At 36.5% G+C, this 27,792-nt stretch overlaps 1 protein-coding gene across 4 annotated transcripts in view; it reads right to left on the bottom strand.

The window, feature by feature from the left end:
- Nucleotides 1–27,792, bottom strand: part of LRBA (LPS responsive beige-like anchor protein) — a 710,221-nt gene that overhangs the window by 618,524 nt on the left and 63,905 nt on the right. For all 4 annotated transcript variants that reach the window (XM_021100638.1, XM_021100636.1, XM_021100637.1 and 1 more), the window contains exons 3-9: nucleotides 18,969–19,200; nucleotides 18,657–18,757; nucleotides 12,565–12,660; nucleotides 7,331–7,452; nucleotides 7,117–7,243; nucleotides 6,312–6,431; nucleotides 3,622–3,768 (exon numbers count right to left, since the gene is read on the bottom strand). In XM_021100638.1, the coding sequence (XP_020956297.1) occupies nucleotides 3,622–3,768; nucleotides 6,312–6,431; nucleotides 7,117–7,243; nucleotides 7,331–7,452; nucleotides 12,565–12,660; nucleotides 18,657–18,757; nucleotides 18,969–19,200 (945 nt within the window). The remainder of the gene's footprint in view (nucleotides 1–3,621; nucleotides 3,769–6,311; nucleotides 6,432–7,116; nucleotides 7,244–7,330; nucleotides 7,453–12,564; nucleotides 12,661–18,656; nucleotides 18,758–18,968; nucleotides 19,201–27,792) is intronic.

Here is a 27,792-nt window from a genome sequence, read left to right as displayed (position 1 = left end):
CATCTCTATCAGCCCACTTTACGTTATTGATGTTAAAAATTACATATTTTTCTACCATGCATCCATTAACATAGATTTAGAAAATTTCTTTACTTTTGTTTTTTAAATTCAATACCAGAATTAAAAGCAATTTATGTATCAACATTATAATACTATAGAAGTCTATATTTATATAGCGCTTTTGAATTATAGTTCTAAGAAATGATAGACAAGACTTTTTTTTAAAGCTAACTGAAGCCACTTAAGGCTACAAGGACTGTCTGTTCCAACAACTTGTAAATTCTGATTCAATACTGCTGTAAAAATAAAATGTAAAACAGGATAGTCAGACTATCTTTACTTTTCTGACTTTTATGTGAAATACTCAAATGGCCGTAATTAAATACATCACCCTGATCATTTCTATTTTTCTAAAATTTCTACCTCCTAGATAAACAATTAATAAATTTATAAGCACTGTTTTAACTTTTTTCACTTAGTGAAAACAAATTATAATGGGTATTTCATCACTAGGTGTTTATGTGAATAAATACTTTTGAGGAGAAATGCCATCTGGGGAACCTATAAAAGCTAAAGTATTTACCAATTTTTACAAATAATGACCATATACTTTGGGAGATTATACAATCCATTTTTCAAAAGCAGAAACTGAGGAAGTCCCAAGAAATTAGCTGATTTCTCTAAGGCCACAAAATTAACTTGTGGCAGAGTAGGGATTAGATACAAGTTCAGTTAGGGAGTTCCTATTGTGACTCAGCAGGTTATGAACCCGACTATTATCCATGAGGTTGCAGGTACAATCCCTGGCCTCGCTCAGTGGGTTTAGGATCTGGCGTTGCCATGAACTGTGGTTTAGGTAGCAGACACAGCTCAGATCTTGTGTTGCTGTAGCTGTGGTATAGGCTGGCAGCTGCAGCTCCACTTCGACCCCTTGCCTGGAAACTTCCATATGCCACAGGTTCCATCCTAAAAAGCAAATAAGAAAAGAAGGAAAGAAAAGAAAGAAAAGAAAATGAAAGAGTTCAATTAAAAATAATATTTTACTCTTTGAGTCTGTTTAAAGTACAGTATGTCAACAGTAGCAGGTACAAATTTTGAAAAGAAACATCTAAGCAAACATTTCCTATTTTATGTGAAATATGGGAATAAGTCATTCCTACCAACAAATCTAAACTAAGGTAAATCTAAAAAAAACTAAGTATTTGGACTATTTCAGGAATTCCTGTTAGCTTTACGGAAATAACACATATGTGTAATTACTATTTGATATGACTGATTAAAATAAAAACAATTCCCTTTGAAAAGACTTAAAGCAATAAGGTGCTTCACCAAACATTAAGAAGACACAAGAGAAGCATTCCACCCTTTACTTTTAAAATACATGTTTTATGGAGGATGATGTGAGAAAAAGAATGTGTACATATATACATATGTGTGTGTGTGTGACTGGGTCACTTTGCTGTACAGTACAAAACTGACAGAGTACTATAAACCAACTACAGTGGAAAAAACAAAAATCATAAAAAATAAAAATAAATAAATAAATAAAATATATGTTTTAAATCCTTAAAGTACTTTATTGCAATGTTTTAAAGATTTTTCCATATCTCTGCTATCTTACACAAGTTTTGGGGAACAGTCTAAAACATGGTTTACACTACACCATAGATTTCAACAGTAATAAGTAAAGCAAAGAGTAATTCCACGGTGATCAATTTCTCACTTTATATCACTTCTAAGTACAGTTTTATCACTATCTGATGACACAAGTAAGGAAAAGAATAAGCTATTAATGTATTAGAGATAACTATCAATAAGAATTTGGCACAGGTTATTTAAAGTACTAATATCAGCAGTTATTTCTACACATTTACCACTTATGTGTTTCTCTGGGCCTTATTCATAGATGGGAAAATAAACTATGACCCAATGGGATTATCCCAGAGACTCAACGTTGTTTTAAAATTTGAACAGTCATCGTAATATACTATATTAATAAAAATAAAAGACAAAAATCACATGGTCATCTCAACAGAAGCACAAAGAGCATCTGACAAAATCTAAAAAAATCTAACAATTCATGATAAAATACCCAATAAGCTAGGAATAAAAGTAAACGTCCCTTAAATTAACGAAGACCATCTACAGAAAATTGATAGCATCATAGTTGACACTTTCTCCTTTAAGATCAGGAAAAAGTCAAGATGTCTGGTTTCCCTGCTTTTTACTTCTTTTATCTTTTTTAATTTTATTGCAGTAAGAACACTTAACAGGATATCCACCTTCTTAACAGTTTGGTGCTGTCATCCACAGTCACAGTTTGTACAGAAAAACTCTAGAACTTTTTCGTCTTGCATAACTAAAATTTGAGTACCATTTATCAGCAATTCCTTTTTTCCCAATTTTAGGCGCCACTCACAATTCCACTCTTAGGTATTTACGAAATACACAAAGATTTGTACACCAAAATTAACAGTAGCTTGTTCATGACAGCCAAAATCTAAAAACTACTCAAATGTCTATTACTAAATAAATTGTTAAAGACCTGTGATATGTTCATGTAATGGAATACTACTTATCAGTAAATAAGAAAAAAAGTAACTAACACAAAGCAACACGGATGAATCTTAAAATATGCTAAGAAAAAACTATAAGGAGTATACACTGCATGATTCTATCTGCATAAAAACAAATCTAAGTTATAGTGACAGAAACAGATCACTGGTTGCCAGGAATGGGTGGGGTTACCAAGCACAAGGAATTGATTAGGCAGGAGCAGAGTGATTCTATTTCTCAACTGAGTGTTCTATTTCTCAACTGCTATGTTGGCATACTTGTATCAAAACTGATTAAAATACGTTATTTACTCACTCAGTGTACAAGTTAAGTCAATAAAGTTGGTTTTGTTCTCAAAGGAACATAGCACATCATTATATTATTCCCTGAAAAAAAAAAAAGACTAACAATAGCTTAACATACGGTTCCCAAACTTTCTAGATTCATGACACACCTTCTCTTTAATTTTTTATGGTGCTCTGAACCAAAATAAATATTGAACACTTCTGTTTACTAGTTTGACCCAACTACTTTATATTTTAACAATTATATTTTATATTTTAACTTTATATTTTAATTTATTAGCCATTTGAACAAATTAATGCACTAATTGAAAAATTATTTCCTTTACTATTCTATTACCAAAATTATTTATTGATGGGGGATGTATATGCATCTTAGACACTGCACACATTCTCAAATTTTGGAATGGGATTTCATACCTCATTCTCATTTCCTATTCCACACTAATTTTCACATGGCACTTGCTTTTTATCATAGCAACTACTAAAAACTGTTCAAAGATATGATATCACCAAAAGAAATGCAGCATAAAGTTGAAACTTAAGCTAGCAGTGTGCACAGTACCCCACATATGACAAGTACGCGATGCTGCCCACAAAACGTTAAAGTACCCTTTTGACTCCTGTGATGTCCCTACGGTGCCTCTGGTTACTTTGACATACAGTTTAGTAACCCAAGTTGTAAACAGCCCATGCATCATCACCCACCTGCAAATCAAACTCAACCAACACTAAGTTAAGCAGTGAACATCAAGTAAAGTACCTTGTATCCCAGGCCCAACTGATAAATAGCAAAAATCTGAGCTGCATTAAGAGCTTCGCTAAAAAGGTAAACTGCAGCCATCTGACCGCAGAATACCCTATTAGCATCTGCTGTTTCTGATGAGCCCAGGAAACACTTGTCAAAGGTCTGTGGAAGAAACAGAAGATTTTATTAGAGAAAAAAACAAAAAACTATCTCCTCCAGAAATAACAACACCCAATACTGGTATAAACATTTTGTCCATTCCAAAATATAATCTGAATAGATTAAAATAATTCATTTAGGAGTTCCCGTCGAGGCGCAGTGGTTAACGAATCCGACTAGGAACCATGAGGTTGCGGGTTCGGTCCCTGCCCTTGCTCAGTGGGTTAACGATTCGGCGTTGCCGTGAGCTGTGGTGTAGGTTGCAGACGCGGCTTGGATCCCGCGTTCCTGTGGCTCTGGTGTAGGCTAGTGGCTACAACTCCGATTCGACCCCTAGCCTGGGAACCTCCATATGCCGTGGGAGCGGCCCCAAAGAAATAGCAAAAAGACAAAAAGAAAAATAATAATAATAATTCATTTAGCACTTCATTCATTCTCATTTGGTGCAGAGATCAGTAAAGACATCACAGAAAAGGAGATAAGTTTCTGAAGTACAATAAACAAAACTTGATGACAAAGTGGACGTAGGAAACACAGTCAGAAAAGTCATTATGGGCTCTGAAGGTTCATACGTGGTCAACCAAAGAACAGGGCAGAAAGCAGATTCTGGAGCAATGAGGAAAATTACAAGTTAAGTCTGGGACATCTAATAAATGCATCTTTTCTGTGAACTAATATGGAGGAAGAAGCAATTGCCAACAGAGTTCAGTATGTTTGGTGAGAAGGTAAAACTGTAAAGACAGATTTTTTTGCAGACATCAAGATACAAATAATGGGTAAACTCATGGGAGTAGATGCAATCTCTCAAAAGAAATGTGTAAATCCAGAAAAACAATGCGTTTTTCTTCTTAAAATAAAAAAATCCTCTTAATAACATCCAGGTTGCAAAGACCACATTTTAAAAGCCCATATACACAATGAGGAAAGGAAAGTACTTCATATCTTAGAGTATGCTTTTATACCACAAAATCATTAGGAAGGATGTTGGAAAATACATATGTAATAACATTAAGGAATGCAGAAAATTTTTAACACTTGGGCTCTGAAGGCAAACCACTAGATGAAATCGCTGTTTCCCATGCTTCTGTTCTTGGCAAACTACTTAACCTCTCTGTGCTCAGTCTCATCTGTAAAGTGAAAATTACAGTAGTACTTATGTTGCAATGCTGGGGCTTACAGAAAATAAAGTTAGAAGCACCCAATAAAAGTTAACGTAAGGAAAAAACAGGTTGAAAACCAATACACAAATCTGATATCTTTTTTGTATTAAAAAAATATGAGAGCTAACATTTATTGAGCACTTATTCTGTACAAGGCACTCCGCCAATGGATTTGTGAACAGAATCTCAACAGCACCTTCTGAGATAGGTACTATTCTACACTCATTTTTAGGTAAGCAAACTTAGGCCTAATAAAATAAGTAAGGCTATGTAGTCAGTAAAGCTGGAATTCAAACCTAAGTCTATCTGTTATAATAACCTGAGCTCTTACATTTAACATTGTAAAATATATAAATATGCATAGCACAGGATATGAAAGGAAGAGTTAGTGGTAAATGGGTGTTGCAAATACGTATTCATTTTAGAGTTCCTGTCGTGGTGCAGTGGTTAATAAATCCGACTAAGAACCATGAGGTCACGGGTTCGATCCCTGGCCTTGCTCGGTGGGTTAACGATCTGGCGTTGCTGCAAGCTGTGGTGTAGGTTGCAGACACAGCTCAGATCCAGCATTGCTGTGGCTCTGGTATAGGCCAGTGGCTATAGCTCCAACTCAACCCCTAGCCCGGGAACCTCCATATGCCACGGGACCGGCCCAAGAAATGACCAAAAAAAAAAAAAAAAAGTATTCATTTTCAAGATCTGTTTTTTTAAGGTTTCTATTAATGTAATCAGGGGATAAAAAAAGTTTGAATTTAATTCTAAGCTACAGATATTTAAGAATCCTGAAAATATTATAACATGATAGTTACCTGAAGCAGCTATGAATTATATGGAAAATTTATAAGCATACATCATCTAATTCTATGCATTACAATAATCAGAACCCCATAGCAGAGCTCTCAAATCCGTTTTAATTTTTATGGCCACACCCACAGCATACAGAAATTCCTGGGGCAGGGACTGAATCTGAACTGCAGCTGCAACCTCTGCCACACTACAGTAATGCAGGATCTTTCAACCCACTGCACTGTGCTGCAAAGCAAACATGCGTGTCCACAGGGACCCAAACCACAGCAGTCAGATTCTTAACCCACTGCACCATAGCAGAAACTCCTCAAGTTTAATTTGATCAATGGACCAATGATATAAATGCTTTTAAGATATACCTATTTCCTATTAATCCTTCTCTCTATCCTATTCAAAATAATTTTATAACAAGGACTGAGTAATATTTTAGGTGACACATTAGCACAGTTCTTCTCTATTAATATATTAACATGCTAGCCAAATGATGATGATAAAAACCCACTATGTGCTATTCTAAAATTTATATTTAATGTAAAATATATTTTCCTTATTTCACTGTAACTTTTTCAAATTACTTACATCACTGGTATTGACAAACCACGTGATCTCTCCATAGGAAGCAAGCTCACCATTCACATAACATCGAAGCTCACTGTTCTTCCACCGGTTATATATGTGCACTATGGTTACCATATACCACTGAATCAGCAAAATGGTCAAAAAAAAAGATAGTGATCATTCCAACAACTCAACCACACTGACAGTAACAAGGAGAAATTAAATGCTAAATTACAATTGAATCTAAAATAAAATAAGACCTCCTTTATTAAATTCTGTATTCTACCTCTGCAAAAATACTGATTTAAGGGAACTCTCAACAGATTAGAACTTACCTAAGAAATTATTTTTCCAACTTTTTATTAGGAAAACTTTCAAATATACCCCCTGAAAGTAAAAAGTATACACACTTTCTCCAAACATCTAGTTTCCACAACTGTCAAAATTGTGTCATATTTGTTTTATCTATTTAACTGTCTACCATATGCATACATGTACATTTTCTTGATAAACCATGTATTAATCTCTAAATTTTAAGTTACAAAAGAAAATACCTTTTACAACCTCCACTACCACTACTACTAAAATAACCCCCACTGATATTTTCCCCTTGTATTTCCCTTGAACTCTACAACTAAATATTCACTCTTTTTATTATTCAAACCAAAGTGGTTAACAATTGTCCAGTGATCTACACTTCATTTTCTGAAGTAGTATAAAAAGAGAGTTGGGATTTACTGCATATTCTGTCAAAAACATTAAAACAAAGCATTGTGAAGGTGAGAATAGCTTGGTAACTTAACTATGTCTCGACATGAATGTATACCTTTTGTGGCTTGAAATCAAATTTCACGCAGTGTTGAAAGCCTTTTCCTTTTGACTTTATTGATGTTATAATCAAACAGCCCCCAACGAAGTGAGCAGAGTAACCAAGACCTTTGCTGGTTCTGAAACTAAAAAGAATAAGTTTTCATTTCACCTCTAAATATTCTTCTCATTTTCAAAGTAAAATAACAATACTAAGTTACAGAAATACATACCAATACAAATAGGGTTTATCTTTATCCACATTGATGTTATTTACAGGATCCATTCTTAGCCAAGTATGAAATGTAAAACCATTCTGGTAAGGCCATTTGGCTATAGGAGGTAATGCAATAGCCTAAAGGAAAAAATTTTGAGTTACTGACTCACAATGAAAAACTTTGCTATTAAAAAAAAAGAAAAACTGTGCTATTGAAATCATGAGAATGAGACCTCACAATAGTATTTATATTTCAACTACATATTATTCTATGTCATAATTGAAATATGCAGAAGTAATCTCTTTATCTGAAAGATTTTTAATAACTTCTGAATTTTCCAAAATACATAGTTATGATATTTAGTTAAATAATAGAAATATTCCATGTGACCTGCTTGACACACTAACCTTATTTGCTTCATTTCTTACAATTAACATATCCAAAGATATTACAATTAAAAAAGATAGGTAGTGATATCAAATTGGAAATTTGCTGCTGAAATGTTAAGGTATCAGAATAGAGAAAGATGGACAAGAAAAGAAAGAAAATAGTTAAGGAAAAGGCTTGTAATATTTAACAGCAAATAAAAAACTGAAGAGGATTCGTTCATAACATTTTTTTCCTAATATTTTAAAAATATATTCATGTCATGATATTTATATCATGACTTTAGCACTTGGATTAAATTTTTACTTAAAAGATCATAGTACATAATGCAAGAGACCTAAACCCTCCCCCCCCTTAAAAAAAACCTTTAAAAAGAAGAACAATGTTGGAGGGCTCATGCTACCAAATTCAAAATTTACAACACAAAGATACAATAATAAAAGTTGGTGTGTTATTGGCCTAAAGATAGAGGTATAGATTAATGGAAAAAATTGAAAGCCCAGAAATAAACTCATCTTTGTGGTCTTGATTTTCAACCGAAGTATCAAAACACCTCAATGAGGAAAAAATAATATTTTCAATAAAAGTGCTGAAAAATGATATTTACAAGCAAAAGTATGAAGTTGACCACTTCCTTACATCATACACAAAAAATTAACCCCAAATCAATCAATCTAAATGTGAAAAGTAAAACTATAAAACTCTCACAAGGAAAAATGGGGGTAAATCTTTGGGACATTGGGTTAAAAAAAATCCTTCTTGTGCACAACCAAGAAAAGGAAAAACATGAACTAGACTTTGTTAAAATTAAAAAGGTTTGTGCTTTAAAGAATACCATCTATGGAGTTCCCGTCGTGGCGCAGTGGTTAATGAATCCGACTAGGAACCATGAGGCTGCAGGTTCAACCCCTGACCTTGCTCAGTGTGTTAACAGATCCGGCATTGCCGTGAGCTGTGGTGTAGGTCACAGATGCGGCTTGGTTCCCGCGTTACTATGGCTATGGCGTAGGCTGGAAGCTATAGATCCGATTAGACCCCTAACCTGGGAACCTCCATATGCCGCAGGAGCGGCCCAAGAAATGGCAAAAAGACAAAAAAAAAAAAAAAAAAAAAAGAACACCATCTAGAAAATGAAAAGAAGGCCAAAAGAATGTGAGAAAATACTTGCAAATTATCTGATAAGGAACTTGTATCCAGAAGAATACATAAAGAATTTTTACATATTTTAGAATATAAAGAATATTTTACATATTAAAGAATTCAATAACAAAAAGGCAAATGCAATTTTTTTTTGGCTGCACCTGCGGCATATGGAGGTTCCCAGGCCAGGGATCAAATCCAAGCAGCAGCTGTGACCTACTCAGTGTGGGAATTGAACCAGCACCACTGCAGAGACAATGCCAGATCCTTAACCTACTGTGCCATAGTGGGAACTCTCCAAAAAATGCAATTTTTAAGTGGACAAAAGATGTGAATGGACGTCTCTCCAAGATAATATGCAAATGGCCAATAAGGACACGCAAAGATGCTCAACATCATCAGCCATTAAGGAAATGCAAACCAAAACCACAATGACATATTACTTCACACCCACCAGGATGACGGTGACTATTATCAAAAAGAAAGACAGGAGTTCCCGTCGTGGCGCAGTGGTTAACGAATCCGACTAGGAACCATGAGGTTGCGGGTTCGGTCCCTGCCCTTGCTCAGTGGGTTAACGATCCGTCGTTGCCGTGAGCTGTGGTGTAGGTTGCAGACGCGGCTCAGATCCCGCGTTGCTGTGGCTCTGGCATAGGCCGGTGGCTACAGCTCCGATTCGGCCCCTAGCCTGGGAACCTCCATATGCCGCGGGAGCGGCCCAAGAAATAGCAACAACAACAACAAAAAAAAAAGACAAAAAGACAAAAAAAAAAAAAAAAAGAAAGAAAGAAAGACATAGTGTTACCAGTAGGTGCTATCAAGCAAGTAGAAAAACTAGAACCCTCATAAACTGCTTGTGGGATTGTAAAATGATATAGCCACGTTGGAAAACAATCTAGAAGGCCCTCAAGTGGTTAAACATAGACAATATGACTTAGCAATTCCACTACTAGGTATACACACAAAAGAAATGAAAACAAGAGTTCTCGCTGTGGCTCAGTGGAAGCAAATCTTACTGGCATCCATGAGGACGCAGGGTCAATCCCTGGCCTCACTCTGTGGGTAAAGGATCCGGCATTGCTATGAGCTGTGGTATAGGTCACAGATGCAACTTGGATCTGGTATTGCTGTGGCTGTGGCACAGGCCAGCCACTACAGCTCCTACTTGACCCCTAGCCTAGGAATCTCCATTTGCCATGGATACGGCCCTTAAAAAAAAAAAAAAAAAGAACACATATACACAAAAACCTGTAGGACATTCCAACTAAGTAGAATCAACTGAAATATGTACTAATTTATGAATAATTAAAGTGTAGTATATTCTTATGCAAATATATTAGTCATCCATTGAAAGGAATGAAGCACTAATACATCTACAACATGAATGGACCTTGAAAACAGTATGGTAAGTGGAAAAACCCAATCACAAAAGCCCAGACACTGTATGATTCCATTTGCATGAATTGTCCAGCACTGACAAATCCAAGAGACAGAAAACAGAATAATTTAAAACTAGGAGTTTGGTATAAAGTGTACAGTGACTGCTAATGAGCATGGGGTTTCTTTTGAGGTGATGAAAATGTTCTAAAACTGATTGTGATAATGGTTGCACAGCTTGGTGAACACACTTATCTATTCAATTGTACACTTCAAATGAGTGAATTGTGGAGCTCCAGATGTGGCTGAGAGGGGTTACAATCCCGACTAGTATCAGTGACGCTGAAGGTTCGATCCCTGGCCTTGCTCAGTGGGTTAAGGATCTGGCGAATGATCTGTGGCAAAGGTTTCAGACATGGCTCAGATCCCGCATTGCTGTGGCTGTAGTATAGGCCAGCAGCTGCAGCTCTGATTCAATCCCTAGCCTGGGAACTTCCACATGCTGCAGGTGCAGCCCTAAAAAGCAAAAATAAGTAAATAAATGAGTGAATTGTATGACAGGTGGATTACAACTCAATAAAACTGTTAAAAAGATCATACTACAAAGCTTTTGTTTACTGTTATAATTTACATATGCATTTATGTCTATACATCATATACATGCATACATCTTTTTATATATATATGATATTCCATAAAACATGAAAAACATCAGAGTCAAATTTATATACTAACACTATCGAGACCTCAAAGACTGATTTAAAATGAAGACTGCATTAAGAAAAAGAATAAAGGTATACATATTCACTGTATACATATATTCTCTCTCACTGAAAAATAAGAGTAGAAGATATGAAAGCTTTATAAAAAGATAATTCATCCATGAATACTCTACTCTTTAGAAACTATATTTAAGGGGAAAAAAGGAGTCACTGAATACTTTCTAAACATCTATTTTCTGAAATTTCCAAAAACTGTGGAGCTGAAGTGTCCCACTTTCAAGATATATACATGTAAATAGAATGGAAACATGACAATCTCAAAGAATTATAAGCAATTAAACTATAACATGCATTTAAAAAAGGTTAATCTTATGAGAATACTTTTTTATGTTCAAGACAAATGATAAACTCAGTGCCAAGAAAGTAAAGTTATTCTGGAAAGATTCAAATCTAAAATGATTATTAAGGAAAAATTATAAAGAAAAAATAATATGAGCAATAAAACTTTCCAAAGAAAACCATATACTGTGTGTGAGGCATTAAAATATCACAAATGTCCTTTTAAAACACTGTTTTCTTTCTGCTGGCACTGCCTGGCTACACAGGGGCCTTAAGCAAGTAAGACATGAGAACAAAAGTAAAAAATGAATAAAAGGTAAGCTCAGAAAAAGAACAGGCTGAAATATCTTCAAAAAAATGTTTGCTTGTAACAGGAAGGCCAGTGTAATAATGAAAAGGTGGAAAAGCTTGCATAAATAACACATATACATTATATAATATAATCCTATAATATTTTGAAATATTACCTTTTGTTTTTCCTTTGTCTTTTTGCCTTTTCTAGGGCCGCACCTGCGGCACATGGAGGTTCCCAGGCTAGGACTCGAATTGGAGGTGCAGCTGCCGGCCTATACCTCAGCCACAGCAATGCCAGATCCAAGCCATGTCTGCGACCTACACCACAGTTCATGGCAACACCAGATCCTTAACCCACTGAGCGAGGCCAGGGATCAAACCCGCAACCTCATGGTTCCTTGTCAGATTCATTAACCACTGAGCCATGACGGGAACTCCAAATTATTACAAATTTTACTGGCAAACATAATTGTCTTATTTATAAACTGACTACAGCTCATAAAAATGCTGAGACTAATATAATATGGAAACTCACAGTTCAGAAAAACCTACCTATAAAATTTCCAAGAATTATTCTCATTTTTTACATCAGGTTAAAAGAAACAGTAATTGTGAAAAGTAAGGCTAAAGAAAGATGATCGGAAAGATAAAGGTGAAAATGCTACACATAAATTTCTATTTGAGAATGCAGAGATAAATTCATAAGACAACAGGGCTTAAATTGAAAAGAGTTGGGTTCTTATTCTATTGCCGCTGAAGGGCTAAGTGGTAGCTTTCTTAACTTCTTGGAGCCTCTACTTCCTCACCTTTGAAACCATTAAAAAAAAAAAAAAAAAAAAAGGTAACATGCACAACTGCTGTAAGGATTAAGTTAGGTTGTGCAAAGAAATTTCTACCTAACACAGAACACATCAGGAGTGTTTATAGAGCCATACTTGGAAGAAGCAAAGGAAAGAACTCCAAGTGATTTTCTTATTAGAATGTACTTACTGCAGCACTCTTTCCTGGAAAGTTGAAAAAGGCATCAGGACCATATTTCTGAGGCATATGCTTTAACACAGACAACAACTTCCCAGCATGTGGAGGCTATGAAAATAATCAGTAATTCATTAACCACATTATTAACCATAAAACAAAAATACCTACTTGTAATATAACTATACTTAACATATCCCAAAAATAACTAAATAACTCTATAAGCTAAAAAGCATTTAAAATAACCAAAGAAAGTTTATTTTAAACTATCTTAAAGAAACAGGAATTGCCACTGTGGCACAGTGGGCTAGGAATCCTACTGCAGTGGCTCAGGTCACTGCAGAGGTGTGGGTTTAGGTGTGGTACCTGGCCTGAACAGCGGGTTAAAGAATAAAGTACTGCTGCAACTGCAGCATAGGTCTCTGATTCTGTCCTTGGCCTGGGAACTTCCATATGCCGCAGATGTGGCCATTAAAAAGAAAGAAAGAGAGGAAGGGAGGGAGGGAGAGAGGACAGGGAGAGGGAGAAGGAGGGAGGGAGGAAGGATGGAAGGGAAACAATGCACCCTATGCCATTGTTTCATATGAGGTGTTGGATAAATATGAGCCAATATCATTTAAGTTGTAACTGTTCTCCACGCTACAGCAAAAATGACCTTTTAAAAATACAAACATCAATTCACCACCCATCCACCTTTAAAACTTTTTTTTTTTTTTTTTTTTTTTTTTTGCTTTTTAGGGCCACACCCTCCGCATATGGAGGTTCCCAGGCTAGTGGTCGGATCAGAGCTACAGCCGCCGGCCTACACCACAGCCACAGCAGGATCGGAGCCACGTCTGCGACCTACAGCTCACTGATCAAGGCCAGGGATGGAACCCAGAACTTCATGGTTCCTAGTTGGATTCGTTTCCGCTGCACCCACGACAGGAACTCCATAAAACACTTTATAACTTCACAAAAAAAAAAGTTTACCAAACCCACTGTTAAAGACACTTTAAATATTTTAGCCTCATAACCACACCAGAGGTTATTACCATTCTGTTTTTACAGAGGAGAAATCTGAGGTAGAGGAACATGTCCAAGGTCACACAGGTAGTAAGTGACAAGAATGAGATCAGAGTTCAGTCTGACTCCAGAGTCCATGCTTTTAATCACTGCACTTTTGATAGGGATGTAGTAGGCACAGGTAGTCCTACAAAGTCCCAATAAGGCATCACAGATACAGAGGGAAACCTAGGGGACCTTGGGAGATCACTGTAAGTTAATAACTGCTCAAGAAAGCCATCAGCACTAGGTAGCCTTGCTTGACTAGTGGAGGCGAGAATTGCCTTGGGTCATTGTGTGGGGGATGGGGTGAGCCCTACATTCAGGTTCAGACCAAGGGCAGGAGTTTGAGGACCACCCTTTTGCTGATTTGAATACACACCTTAAGGGATACTAAGGAGGAGCTACAGCTCAAAGAAAGAGGAAGAGGTAGTCTTTTTCTGACTCCCACTACCCTTGGAAAATAAAACTGTAGCCCACCAGATCCTGGGGGCAGGGCTTCCATGCCTGCCTGCTTGCATCTGTCACAAGCATCCTATCTTAATAAATCTATTTCTTGCCTATCACTTTGTCTCTCGCTCAATTCCTTCTGTGCAGAGGCATGAAGAACCGGAACCTCAGTGAGTCCAGACACTGGGTGAGTGATTCTAATATAAAACTGTGGGTTCAAGTCCCAATCTGGGTCTAGGCTGGGTTCAAGTCCCAATCTGTGTTCCGGCTAGGTTCAAGCTGTTAGTGCTGTCAGTTCCACTTTCATCTTTATATTATTCTATCTCTCCTGTAGCTTCCCACTGCCACTAACGTAAAGACCAAAACCCCCAAATAGTCCACAGGACATTTACCGACCTCCCTGGTCTCTTTTTGCATCTCTCTGCACTCCATCTACAATGCCTTCTCTGTCTTCTTCCCATAAGAGGCCCTAGCACAAGCTATTCCTCGTGCATAAAATATTCTCACTAGACCCCCTTCTTAGCTAAATAAACCTTACCCATTCTTTAGAGCTCATCCTTTTTCTTTTTTTTGGCTTTTTAGGGCTGCACCCGAGGCATATGGAAGTTTCCAGGCTAGGGGTCAAATCAGAGCTATAGCTGCCGCCCTACGCCACAGCCAGGGCAACACCTGGTCAGAGCTGCATCTAGGACCTGCACCATAGCTCATGTAAACAGCAGATCCTTTAACCCACTGAGCAAGGCCAGGGATTGAACCTGCATCCTCATGGATACTGTCAGATTCATTTCAAAACACTGTGCCACAAAAGGAACTCCCTTAAATAAATTCTAATATCAAATTATCAAAAATAATCTACAGTCAAAAATGAAAATATAGTATTACAGCATTTCTTTTTTGTTTGTTTGTTTGGGTTTTTTTTTTTTTTTTTGAGGGGTTTTTTTTTTTTTTTTTTGGCTTTTTGCCTTTTCTTGGGCCGCTCCCACTGCATAAGGAGGTTCCCAGACTAGGAGGTCAAATCAAAGCTGCAGCCGCCGGCGTACACCCGAGCCACAGCAACAAGGGACCCGAGCCGCATCTGTAATCTACACCACAGCTCATGGCAACCAGATCTTTAACTCACTGAGCAAGGCCAGGGATCGAACCCGCAACCTTATTGTTCCTAGTCGGATTTGTTAACCACTGAACCACAACGGGAACTCCAGTATTATAGCATTTCTATCTAGAGAAATCAATCCTCAAAATCTTCTTTTCTATAAACCAATTTTAAAAGAATACATTAAGGGAGTTCCCATTGTGGCTCAGCAGTAATGAACCTGACTAGTATTCATGAGGATGTGGGTTCAATCCCTGGCCTCACTCAGTGGCTTAAGGATCTAGGCTTGCTGTGACCTGTGGTGTAGGTCGCAGCCTCAGCTGGGATCCAACATTGCTGTGGTTGTGGCATAGGCCAGCAGCTGCATTTTCCTCCACAGACACTGTTGCAGGATTGTACACTAGGAAAGACTTTCAGAAAATAACTTAGTAGCCATATTTCAAGAGTCCTAAAAATGTTCATTCCCATTGATACACTATTTCCACATGTAAAAATCTGTGCTAAAGCCATAATCAGAAAGGCAGATAGGGAGTTCCCCTTGTGGCTCAGTGGTAACAAACCCAACTAGTATCCATGAGGACGTGGGTTCAGTCCCTGGCCCTTGCTCAGTGGGTTAAGGATCCAGCATTGCCACGAGCTGCAGTGCAGGTTGCAGACCAGCTCAGATCTGGTGTTGCTGCGGTTGTGGTCATAGGCCAGCAGCTGCAGCTCTGATTCGACCCCTAGCCTAAGAACTTCCATATGCCACAGATGCAGTCCTAAAAAGACTTAAAAAAAAGAAAGAAAGGCAGATATGGATTTAGATATAGGAATTTTTTTCACTGAATTGTGACAGCAAAAGTTACCTACATATAACATCTGAACAAGATCTTGTCCTTGTTTCATTAATATTTCATTATTTTTCCCCTTTATCCTCTATACCTATTTCTACTCCCAATCCCACAACAGGACCTACACTTACCAATTTATCATAAATAACTAGAAAACTGGACAAAATGGATGAAACAAAAACTATTTTCAGACATAGAAAAAAAGTACCTCCAGACTGTGATCCTTAAGAAAGAGAAATAAAATGAGTCATTAGATTACCCAGACTTTCTACGGGAGCTGACGTCCATATCACGTATCACTGCACAGGGAGAGGGAAACCAAGGAGGACTTAAAAGTCTCAGGGAGTTGACGAGGCGGCCACTGGAGAATGGGTAGTCTGAGGTGGACAGGACCTTCAGGGTAGAGCACTGCAGAGGAAGGACCTATGCAAAGAAGCTCCAGAAATCTGCACTGACTCTCTGGCCTAATTCCAAACTGTTCATTTCTAACTTAAAATTCAACTAGATGGGGTGGCCAAGATTTTGACAGCCATACGTCAACGAATTCCCAGAGCTAATATAGAGCCAGGAATTGCTAAGACCCTACTAAGCACAATGGCAAGACCATAGTCTTGAGACTTAGGGTCATTCACAGAGACCCTAGAAAGTCAGGCCTGAATAATAAGGCTGGCCTAGACCTAGAATAACAGCCAATCCAGACCTGACCAAAAAAACTTTAAAACTAGCCTGAAAGGATAAAGTTAATCCGCAAGTAACTTATCTGCCTGCAAAAACAATCTTAACAGGAACACGACCAAATCTAGCCCTCAACAAAGAATGACTCACGATGTCTAACATCACTGTGTCTAAAATCACTAGCATAAGAAACAGGAAAATCAACCTACAAGTAAAAGCAGAATGAGTGAGCAAAAAATAGATACTACATATTCCTAAGGTTTTAAAGGAAAACACGAATAAAGAAAAAGATGAAAGATATTTTTAAAAAAGAACTAAATAAAAATTACAGAGATTAAAAGTATCCAAAATCTTCAAATTTTAATGGATATTAACACACCACAGAAGAAAAAGATCAATTACCTTAAAAAAAGCAATAGAAGCAATCTAAAATGAAGCACAAAGAGAAAAGACTAACTAGGGGGAAAAAAAAAAAAGAGAAAGAGAAAAAAATCTAGTGACCTAAGGGGCACTGCCAAAATTAACATACACATAATCGGAGTCCCAGAAGGGAGGGAGGGTGGAGACAAGGAAATGATATTTGAAGAAATAATGACTAAAATGTTTTCAAATTTGATAAAAATTATAAACTCTCAGATGCAAGAACTCTAAATAAGGTTAAATACAAGGTAAACCATACCAACAAACATAATAAAATCCCTGAAAATCAATAATAAAATCATAAAAGAAGCCAGATAACTAGAGTTTGATACAAAGAAGCTAAAGAGTCTAATCATTGTGGGAGTTCCTGTCGTGGTGTAGCAGAAACGAATCTGACTAGGAACCATGAGGTTGCTCAGTTAAGGATCAGGTGTTGCCGTGAGCTGAGGTGTAGGTCGCAGATGCAGCTCGAATCCAGTGTTGCTGTGGCTGTGGTGTAGGCTGGCAGCTGTAGCTCTGATTCAACCCATAGCCTGGGAACTTCCATATGCCACAGGTACGGCCCTACAAAGACAAAAGCTAAAAAAAAAAAAAAAAAAAGAAAGAAAAAGAAAAGAAAAAAAAGAGTCTAATCATTTTAATACAATAAATTACAAAATTTTATACAATGAAGTACAAAATTGCAGAGCACAAAGTTAGATACACTTAAACAGAGCTAGATTAAGGATCAACTGGCAAAATAATTGCATCAGGCAAGGATTTCTAAAGAGCTCTAAAATAAGCCTAGAAAAGCAACAAAAACAGAGAAAATATTTACTAATATTCCTGTAAGGGAAAAGTAAGTAAACGGTTGGAAGAAACAGTTTGATAAAGCAGGCACCTGTAGTTCAAAGTCAACTGACAATTACCAACCATTGCTAAGGACCAATAAATTGTACCTAGGGAGGGTGGATCCAATTACAGGCAGGGCTTTTCTTCACTGAGTGGGTTATTCAAGTTTAAGTGCGTCAGCTACACTACTCAGACTGATAGAGAAACTTGGTGCTGCTACCCAACATTTTTCTCTATCTTTACCTTTTCCTCTAAATAAATGTTGAATGCATATTTAAAACAAACATTTGAAGGATCAAATTATCAACCTGCCTGGAACACCAGGTTATCTTAGTCCACATCAGTATCAGCTCATGGCAAGGTCTAAATACTATTTACTATTCCCTTTTTTTTTTTTAGGGCCACACCTTTGGCATAGGGAAGTTCCTAGGCTAGGGGTCAAAATGGAGCTGCAGCTGCTGGCCTACACCACAGCCACAGCAACAAGGGATCCGGGCCATATATGAGACCTATACCACAGCTTGCAGCAACATTGGATGCTTAACCTATTGAGCAAGGCCAGGGATCAAACCAGCATCCTCATGGATACTAGTTGGGTTCTTAACCCACTGAGCCACAACAGGAACTCCCTAAATGTTATTCTAACTGCTCTCTTCCCTTCAATTTGACATTTACTCCCTGTGAAACAGTATCAATTGCTTAAAAGCCACTAATAGGTTCAGTGAAAGGGATACTTTCAAATACCAAATAGTATTTAAATTTACCCATTGTCCTTTATCTCCTTGAAGTTTACTAAAGAACAGCTTTAGTTCTCGAACTGTCAAATTGTAGCTAGCCAGCACTCCCAACATGTCAACTAAAAGATCTGGAAACAAAGAAAACAAAAAATAAAATAATTAAACTACTTAAATTTCTTGAAAGATGAAAACAGGCTATGCTCACTTTGGACACTAAAGTTCCAGGTACATGTTAGATGCTCAAATATTTCTTAAGTAAATGTTATTAAATAAGAAAAATAGACTAAGAATCAAACTTCATTTCTTCACATCCTTTGTACTGTATACAGAAAGTCATACCTGCTATCATACTGTCAGCTTTTTCAATTTGCCCAAGCACTTTTTCAACAAGGCCAACTTCAGTGCAGATTTGAAGATTTCGTATGCTTTTCTTCAGAATGGCTGTAAACATACTCCAGACTTCTGCTTGGCAAGTAACATCACATTTTTCTAGTAAGTCCACCATGCAGATGATACTCTCACCTTCTTGAATAATGAAATTCATTTCTAAATCAAACTGTCCTCCAACCAGCTTCAGGGTGGGTTGGGGGTGGGGGGAGAGAAAAAAGCATTAAAAGTATTAGTACTTCTTCAACATAACTAGAGTACACTCAGTAACTACCCATATACATTTTCTTCTCCACCCTCTACAACAATAAAAAGACCTTTAAAACACACACACATATACAGCTCTAAAAAACAAGGCCTCTGAAGAAATCTTTAAGATAGATAAAAGTCAAGCAAAACTTAGAAAATAAAAATGAAAATATTCTTCAACAAAAACAAATATGGGATGTCTTAGGTAAATCACTAACTACTGCCCTGATACTAATAAAGATCTAACTGAGCTCTATAACTACTTCTAATTCAATATTTCATCTATGAATTAGGTACAGTATGAGCTACTCAAGCAACCTATACAAAGTATGAGCTCACAGCAGAAAAAGGAAATGCTGAAAAGAGGCCAGAATAGAAACAAAACTTACAGTTTTTATTTGTCAAATTCCTGGTTTTTTACACCTATCCATTTTGATACCCTTTATCAATAATCAGGATAACTTAAACATAACTTTAACCTAGTCACACACCCGAAGTCAGTAACCAAGAAAATTTATTTAATTGATATTACTGTCAGGAAACACAGCTGGAAAAAGCTGTATTCCTACCTTGCCATTTCCCTCACAGCAGCCTCCAACAGAGGGAAAGTTTTTTAACTTTAACAAACCCCAATTATTTAAAGGAACTGAAATACTTTTATTTTTTTATTTTTTTGCTTTTTAGGGCCGAACCCGTGGCACATGGAGGTTCCCAGGCTAGGGGTCAAATCAGAGCTGTAGCTGCCAGCCTACACCACAGCCTCAGCAAAGCAGGATCCAAGCCGTATCTGCGACCTATACCACAACTCACAGCAACGCCAGATCCTTAACCCACTGAGCAAGGCCAGGGATCAAACCCCCAACCTCATGGTTCCTAGTCGGATTCGTTAACCACTGAGCCACAACAGAAACTCCTGCATACTTTTAGAATTACCTTAGCAAGCCTATCTTTTTAAACCAGATTTTTTTAAAGATCTCTGTCAGAAATAATCACATACATAATTCACCTATAGTCCTGTCCTTCTGATTTCTTCTTTTTTATTATGCTTTCCCAAACCCAAAAGGTAGACAAGAATTAGGAGAAAGTGAACTGTACAAAACAAAATCCAGCAGCTCATAAGAGAATAATAAACCAAATAGAGTTTACTCCAGGAAAGTAAAAAAGGTTCAGAACTAAAAATTGAATTAAAACTCCTTACATCCCAGGTTGCCAAAGATATACACTGGCATGAGAAAGGAAAAATGGAAAATCAAAAAACAGGAGACAGTATCTGCACGCAGGGAGATAAGAAGTCCTGGCAAGCACAGTGATAAAGGCTTTTGGTTCTAGGAAAGCTCCGGCAGAGATTTGAATGTACAATTCTTTGCAAGATCAGTAACATGTGGCCTGAGGAGATGGCAACTGGGTTTCTGTTAAAGAGTTCCCTGATATGACTGGGCAATTCTCCTAGATATATGGTGCTGGCTATGAAGTATACACGCTTGGCTCTCTAAGTGTACCCCAAAATTCTGTAAACTACATATGAACTATAATAGAGAACTTTTTTTTTGCTTTATGACTATTTTGCTATTTTGTCTTTTGTCTTTTGCTTTTATGACTATTTGTGGCTATTGTTTGTCTGTTTTGTCTTTAACTTTATTTTGAAATAATTTTATAGAGTTGCTGTATACCCTCTACCCATCTCCCCCCAATGTGATTACACAATCATAGTACCATCATTAAAACCAGATACAATACTACAGATATTACTGGCCACACTAATGATCTTTTCTGATCCAGGATGAACATCCCCTCAGTCTTACCCAAACTGAGACAGCTGCACAGGCATTCTTTGGTTTCATGATTTTGACACTTGCCAAGTGTATTTGCCAGTTATTTTATAGACTGTCTTCCAATCTGAGCATTTCATCATGTTTCAACTTAGGTTATACATTTTTGATAAAAACACACCAGAGGTGATGTGTGTCTTTCTGGTTGTACCATTTCTGGTGGTATCTGACGTCAGTATGTCTCACTATTGGTGAAATTAGCTATGATCACTTGCTTAAGGAGGTGTCTGTCAGATTTTTCTATTTTTAAATTATTAAGCATCTTCTAAGGAATACTTTGAGACTACAGAAATATCTTGTTTTTCATCATACTTTTAAGCATCCAGTGATGGATGTTACCTACAACTCAAAGTACTGTGGCATAGTTAAATGGTGGGTTTGTATTTCCATCAAACTTTCTACATTTATTAATTTTAAAAGACTTCATTTAATAACAAAAATACACCTTTAAAAGCCAGCATTCTGCCCAGTTATGAAAACTGGAATGATTCTCACAAAAGTCAGAAATAAAACCAGGATGTACTACCATCACCATTATTTGATATTATTCTGGAGATACAGAAATCACATTTAGTCAAAAGGCAGTGACATGTATAAACTGGAACAAAGGCTTTAAATTCCAATTATTTTCAGGTGATATGATATATGTATCTAAAAAACTGAAAAATTACTATAAATGAGAAAAGTAGTTGATAAAGGGAATCAATCTCAAAAGAATTACGCTAAATAGAAGGCAGACACAAGTGGTTACCTTAACAATTAGAAATTTATTCCATAGGTACATTTAGGTAATGATGTTAGATACAAGAACTTTCTTTTAGCATTTCAATAGAGAACAGAAGAAACAATACCCTCCCCAAAAAAATATTAGGTACAGTTAGTAAAGTATATTTAACTGTATGAGGACTATGATAAAGTCATTGAAAATAATGAGGAAGCTCCATTTGACATACAAAGACCTCTAAAACATACCGTTTAGGTAAGAAATCAAGATGGAAAAAAGCATGAACAGTATGCCACAATTTGAGTGTAAAACATATAAATATAGATGTATACCTAAGAATGATACACAAGAATTAAACAGTGAGTCCCTCTGAAGAGACAACTAAGAATGTGGGGAACGAGGACACAGGGAGAGTTTTTAGTACATGTACACTTCAGGACAGCCTCTACAGAGACTAAATAGGTCAAAAACCTAGTTGCGACTAACTTAAGTGACCTTACCTTCACCTTCCTATTACTTACATCAATCTTTCATTTTGATCTGTGTTTATTACCATCAGTAACCACCCTGCCAAGAAGCCATAGAATTAATTTTTGAAAGTAATTTCCAAAAAACCTCCAAATATTTCACTGGCTTTTAAATTGAGTTTATACTGTGAGAGCAATATCCGGACAGGTGTTTTAAATATTTCTCCACTGCTTTAAATATTATAAAATATGCCTTTCAAGGAGAAAATTGATGGCAGAAATTGGTACATACAAATACGTGGCACATTTGATATACTACATGTATGCATATCTATTATACCTAAAAAGCAGGCCCAGGGTCTATAGTATGTCATGTTAACCCTTTCTAATAGTTATTTGAAGCTGATCAACCTTCAAAACACAAATTTGTTCCCAATGACAGGGATCATAATCCAAGTCCAGGCATTGGCTAGTTATTATCTGAGCTGTAGTAATGGCTGTGCACTACAAAATGTAATCTTCCCAAATGTCACAGTAAGTTATGAATATCTGAGCAGCCTAATGCACTTTACTAGCCATGAAATGTGAAAATGTAATCTTATTACCTTTTTTATGGTTGTATTTTTTTGAATAATGTAGCCTGGAAACTGATGTATAGTCTTTTTCTGCATTTTAGCATGATTTGGTCTCCTTTGCTATATAGAACATTTTTCAAAACTCTCCATTTCAACATATTTTAGTCTTGGCCTGAACTTCATAAACAATTTTTATAGTCACCTTCAGGGTGGCATAACATGCTTTCCATAGGTTTTAGTTTAATGTACAAGATTACAGAAATTTTAAAGTGTATTATTCAAAGAATCTGAATAAACCTTCACAAGTTTTTTATTGAGACTTTAACTGGGCACGATGCTTCTTTTCTTCACAATGATTATATTAGTAAAAACCTTCAAGCTGAAATTAGTCACTAAAGTCACTTGAATTAAAAAAAAATAAACAAGAAATAAATACAGACCAAAAATAATTATTTTCTCTCCAAAAGATTTATAAAACTGGAAAGACTATCATACGTAGAAAATTCTAATACTTCAAAGTTAAGCTATGTTTTCTCTGGAAACTTACTGAATTTTTCCTCAAAGCCTGTGGCATAGCAAAAACTGGATAGAGTAGAATCACAGCTTATGACCCTAATTAGGGATTTTCTATTTCATAGAGCAAATCACTTTTTTCACTGGACCTGTGTACTCATTATAAAATGAACTGACCAAAGAGTTCATTTTTTTTTAATTTATGTACATCCTCCAAAACTATATGGACTTTTAGCGTTCCCAGGTGGCTCAAATTGGGCACTGTCACTGCAGCCACTGCCCAGGTCGCTGCTATGGCTCAGGTTTCTATCCCTGGCGCAGGAACTTGTGCAAGCAGTGGGCACAGTCAAAATAATAATAGTAATAATAAAGTGTTGACTTTTTAAAAGTGCCAATTTCAAGGTACCAAATTTATCCCTAGGAATCCATTCCTAAGTGAAGGTGACCCTAAGCCCGTTTACAGTCACTAGAAACTTATCAATAGGGAGAAGTTGAGGAAAAATTACAATGCTATGGCACAGACCTGCACTAAGTCCCAATTTACATTTTCTTCTTCTTCCACAATAGCAGTTTCTAGTTTGGTACCGGGGCCCAGGCAAAGGACCTCACTTTCCCGTTTTCCTTAAAGTTACAGCCATGTAACCAAGTTCCAACCAATGAGGATAGGCAGCAGTATGTACAACTCTTACTGCTTAAAAGGAATTAACTCTTAAAAGGAATTAACTTGACTCTTAAAAGGAATTAACTTGACTCCTTTTTGCAACGTTCCTCCTTCCTATTACACAAGATGCTAAAATGATGGTGAGAGCTAGAGTAGCATCTTGGAATCTCTGTGTCTCATGTTGAAGATAACAGAGCATAAAGGTCTATGGACTCTGACAATTACAGAGCTGCCTCAGTAGCCCTGGACATTTAACTACCCAAACTCTCACCTGAAAGACAGGTTTCTATATCTGGGGTATCTGTTCTATCAGCCTAAAACCTACATTCTCTCTCACAGTGTTCAGAAAAAAACAACACTGCCCACACATTACTCTTGGATTCCTAGCCTACAGAACTTTAAAGCTGTAGTCTGGGATGTTCAATTTTTGGTACCGTGCTATAGCAGCCCTAACAAACTGATACACCTCTAAATTTCCCAGGGTTTTTGGGTTTTTTTGGTTTTGTTTGTTTGTTGGCAAGTGGAAATTCCTCAGCCTTGAACCCAAGGCACAGCAGTGACAACACCAAATGCTTGACCAGTAGGCCACCAAGGAACTCCACCAGGATACATGTTTGATGTTGCCTACTGAATATCCCAGTAAGGGCTCATGCAATTTCTTTAAAAAGCCAGACCATGACCTAGAGACCCTATTCAGCTATCTACCCCCAGCACCTTCACTTAAGAGAGACAGCACTGCACCTTCCTTAGAGAAGTAGGTGTGTGATTATAATCAGTTTTTCAAAAATAAATAATATATTGTTAAAAAATACATACATAGATGATAAACTATTTTTTAGGAATGGTTCATACCAGATTTAGGATGTGGATAATTGTTCCGATGGGGATAAAAAGATTCCAAGGTATTAATATGGTTCTATCATTAATCTAAATGTTCGGTATATGCATGTACATTTTTTAAAATATTTAAGTATATTTATACATTTCACACTGTATCTTTGGTATGTTTTATATACTTCACAACAAAAAAAATATTTAAGTGGTTCCATGATGAAGATATGCCTAGAACAGCCAGCAGGAAGACACACATTCAACCTAGAGGGGCACAGACTACACAACATTCTCTTAGAAAAAGCTGCATTCTCTACTGGGGCGGGGGGTAGAGAAAAGGGAACTCTCATACACTGCCGGTGGGAATGTAAATTAGTACAACCACTATGGAAATCAGTATGGAGAAAGACAAATATCATATATCAATTACATGTGGAATCTAATTTTTTAAATGATACAAATGAACTTATTTACAAAACAGAAACAGATTCACAGATTTCAAAAACAAATGTATGTTTACCAAAGAGAAAACATGGGGGGAAAGGGGAGGGACAAAGTAGGAGTTTGGGATTAACATATACAGATGCTATATATAAAATAGACAACCAACAAGGACCTACTGTATAGGACAGGGAACTCTAGTCAATATTCTATAATAACCTATATAGGAAAATAATCTGAAAAAGAATGGATGTGTGTATACACATAACTGAATCCCTTTGCTGTACACCTGAAACTAACACAATATTGTAAAGCAACTATATTCCAATAAAAATTAATTAAAACAAAATTTTTAAAAAAACAAAAGAAAAAATTTCCTATGAAGTAATAGTTCTCGCTCATGGAATTTTAATTTCTGTAAGTAAACACAGAAAAGTGTTTCTCTCTGCTATGGATGTAAATAGAGAAAATTACGACCTAGATGCAATATATGTAAGAAAAAGCAGTAAGTTCATTATGAATTACAATAATTATAACCCTTAATAAAATGTCATATCCCATTCAAAGAATTTCACATAAATATGAGTCTAAAATATTTCCTAATGATTGGGTACTGGCAATCAAATCTGCTATTTCAGGATCCAATATGAATTATAAATTATACTCTCAATAGTAAGGGATGAGTTTAACAAATTTTCTTTTTAGCAATTCTGATTCTCCTTTGTTCCTACTAAAATAATTGTTCCTTCTATAATTTTTAAAAACTATATCCAGGTGCTAGAAATTAGAGAACATTTAGTGTAATTCTAATATGAGAATTTTTTTTCTCCTTTGTCCTTTTAGGGCCACACCTGAGGCATATGGAGATGCCCAGGCTAGGTGTCTAATTGGAGCTACAGCCGCCGACCTATGCCAGAGCCACAGCAATGCCAGATCCAAGCTTCGTCTGCAACCTACACCACAGCTCATGGCAATGCCGAATCCTTAACTCCTGAGCAAGGCCAGGGTTCGAACCCACAACCTCATGGTTCCTAGTCAGATTCACTTCCACTGCACCACGACGGGAACTCCAAAAATATGAGAAATTTCTTATTTCAGAAAATTAGGTTAAATCTGCTCTTCTCTACAACTAGCTTTCCATTTTCTTGTATCCTTTGAAGAACTATTTCCTAACATTTTCTTAAGACCCATTTAAGACCATTCCCTTCTAAGAATCATTCTGACCATTCCAGCCGACAAAAAAACCTGGACAACCCACATTATGTTACCAATATTCAGCTGTTTCTGACTATAAGACAACAATCACACAGGACTTAACCTAATATTTCTATCATACGATATACATTTTCACATCACAAATCTTAATCACTTCTCCAATTATTTCCCATCAGTCTTCCACTCAAATAGCATTGCTGATGATCACTGAAAATATAAATCATTTTCAAAAAAAATTTTATTCTTTTTAATCTAAGCATTATGCTTCACATATAATAGATCCTTAGAATATATACCATTAGATTTAAATATTATTACTTTCATAATTTAAAAATTATGGAAACAAATTTGAGCTCTAATTATATGCCAGTGCCATAGGCAAGAAATGTGAAGTCCTACTTCCTTTTTTTTTTTTTTTTTTTTTTTTTTTGTCTTTTGTCATTTTAGGGCCTCACCCGCAGAATATGGAGGTTCCCAGGTAAGAGGTCTAATCAGAGCTGTTACTGCCGGCCTGTGCCACAGCCACAGCCACACCAGATCTGAGCCACATCTGCAACCTACACCACAATTCACGGCAACACCAGATGCTTAACCCACTGAGAGAGCCAGGGATCGAACCTGAAACTTCATGGTTCCTAGTCAGATTCATTTCTGCTGCATCACAACAGGAACTCCTGAAGTCCTACTTCTAGTATCTTAAACTCTCTCTCCATAGAAGAAAAGGTAGGCACTTCAGTTTCAATGATAATAAAGATTCCCACAAAAGCTCAACATTTCGCAAAAGCATTTGTCCACATAAAGATCTTTACATGAATGTTTATAGCAGCTTTATTTAGAATCACCCAAAACTGGAAACAATTCCAATGCCCATCAACTAGTAAATGGAGAAACACGTTGCAGTACAACTGGACAATAAAGTACTAATCAGCAATAATAAGAACAAGTTACTGATACCATTAACAATATGAATCAATCCCAAAAGCATTACACTAAGTCGAAAAAGCTAGACATAAAAACTACAAGTTGTATGATTACATTTATATGACATTATAGAAATGAAAAAGTATACGGAAAGAAGTTAGATCAGTGATTGTAAAAGGGTTAAGAATGGAGGGACAGAACTAAACACGAAAAACATGAGGGAACTTTTGGGACGATAAAATTTTCAATATCTTGATTATCATATCAGATACCAAAGTATATCCATCCGTCAAACTTCATAAAACCATACATATGAAAACAGTGAATTTTACTGTTTGTCTTAGTACAGC

Source organism: Sus scrofa, chromosome 8 (assembly GCF_000003025.6).
Source record: "Sus scrofa isolate TJ Tabasco breed Duroc chromosome 8, Sscrofa11.1, whole genome shotgun sequence".
Classification (NCBI taxonomy): Eukaryota; Metazoa; Chordata; class Mammalia; order Artiodactyla; family Suidae; genus Sus; species Sus scrofa.
The sequence above is the reverse complement of the archived record's forward strand: the minus strand, read 5'-3'. Positions and strand labels throughout refer to the sequence as shown.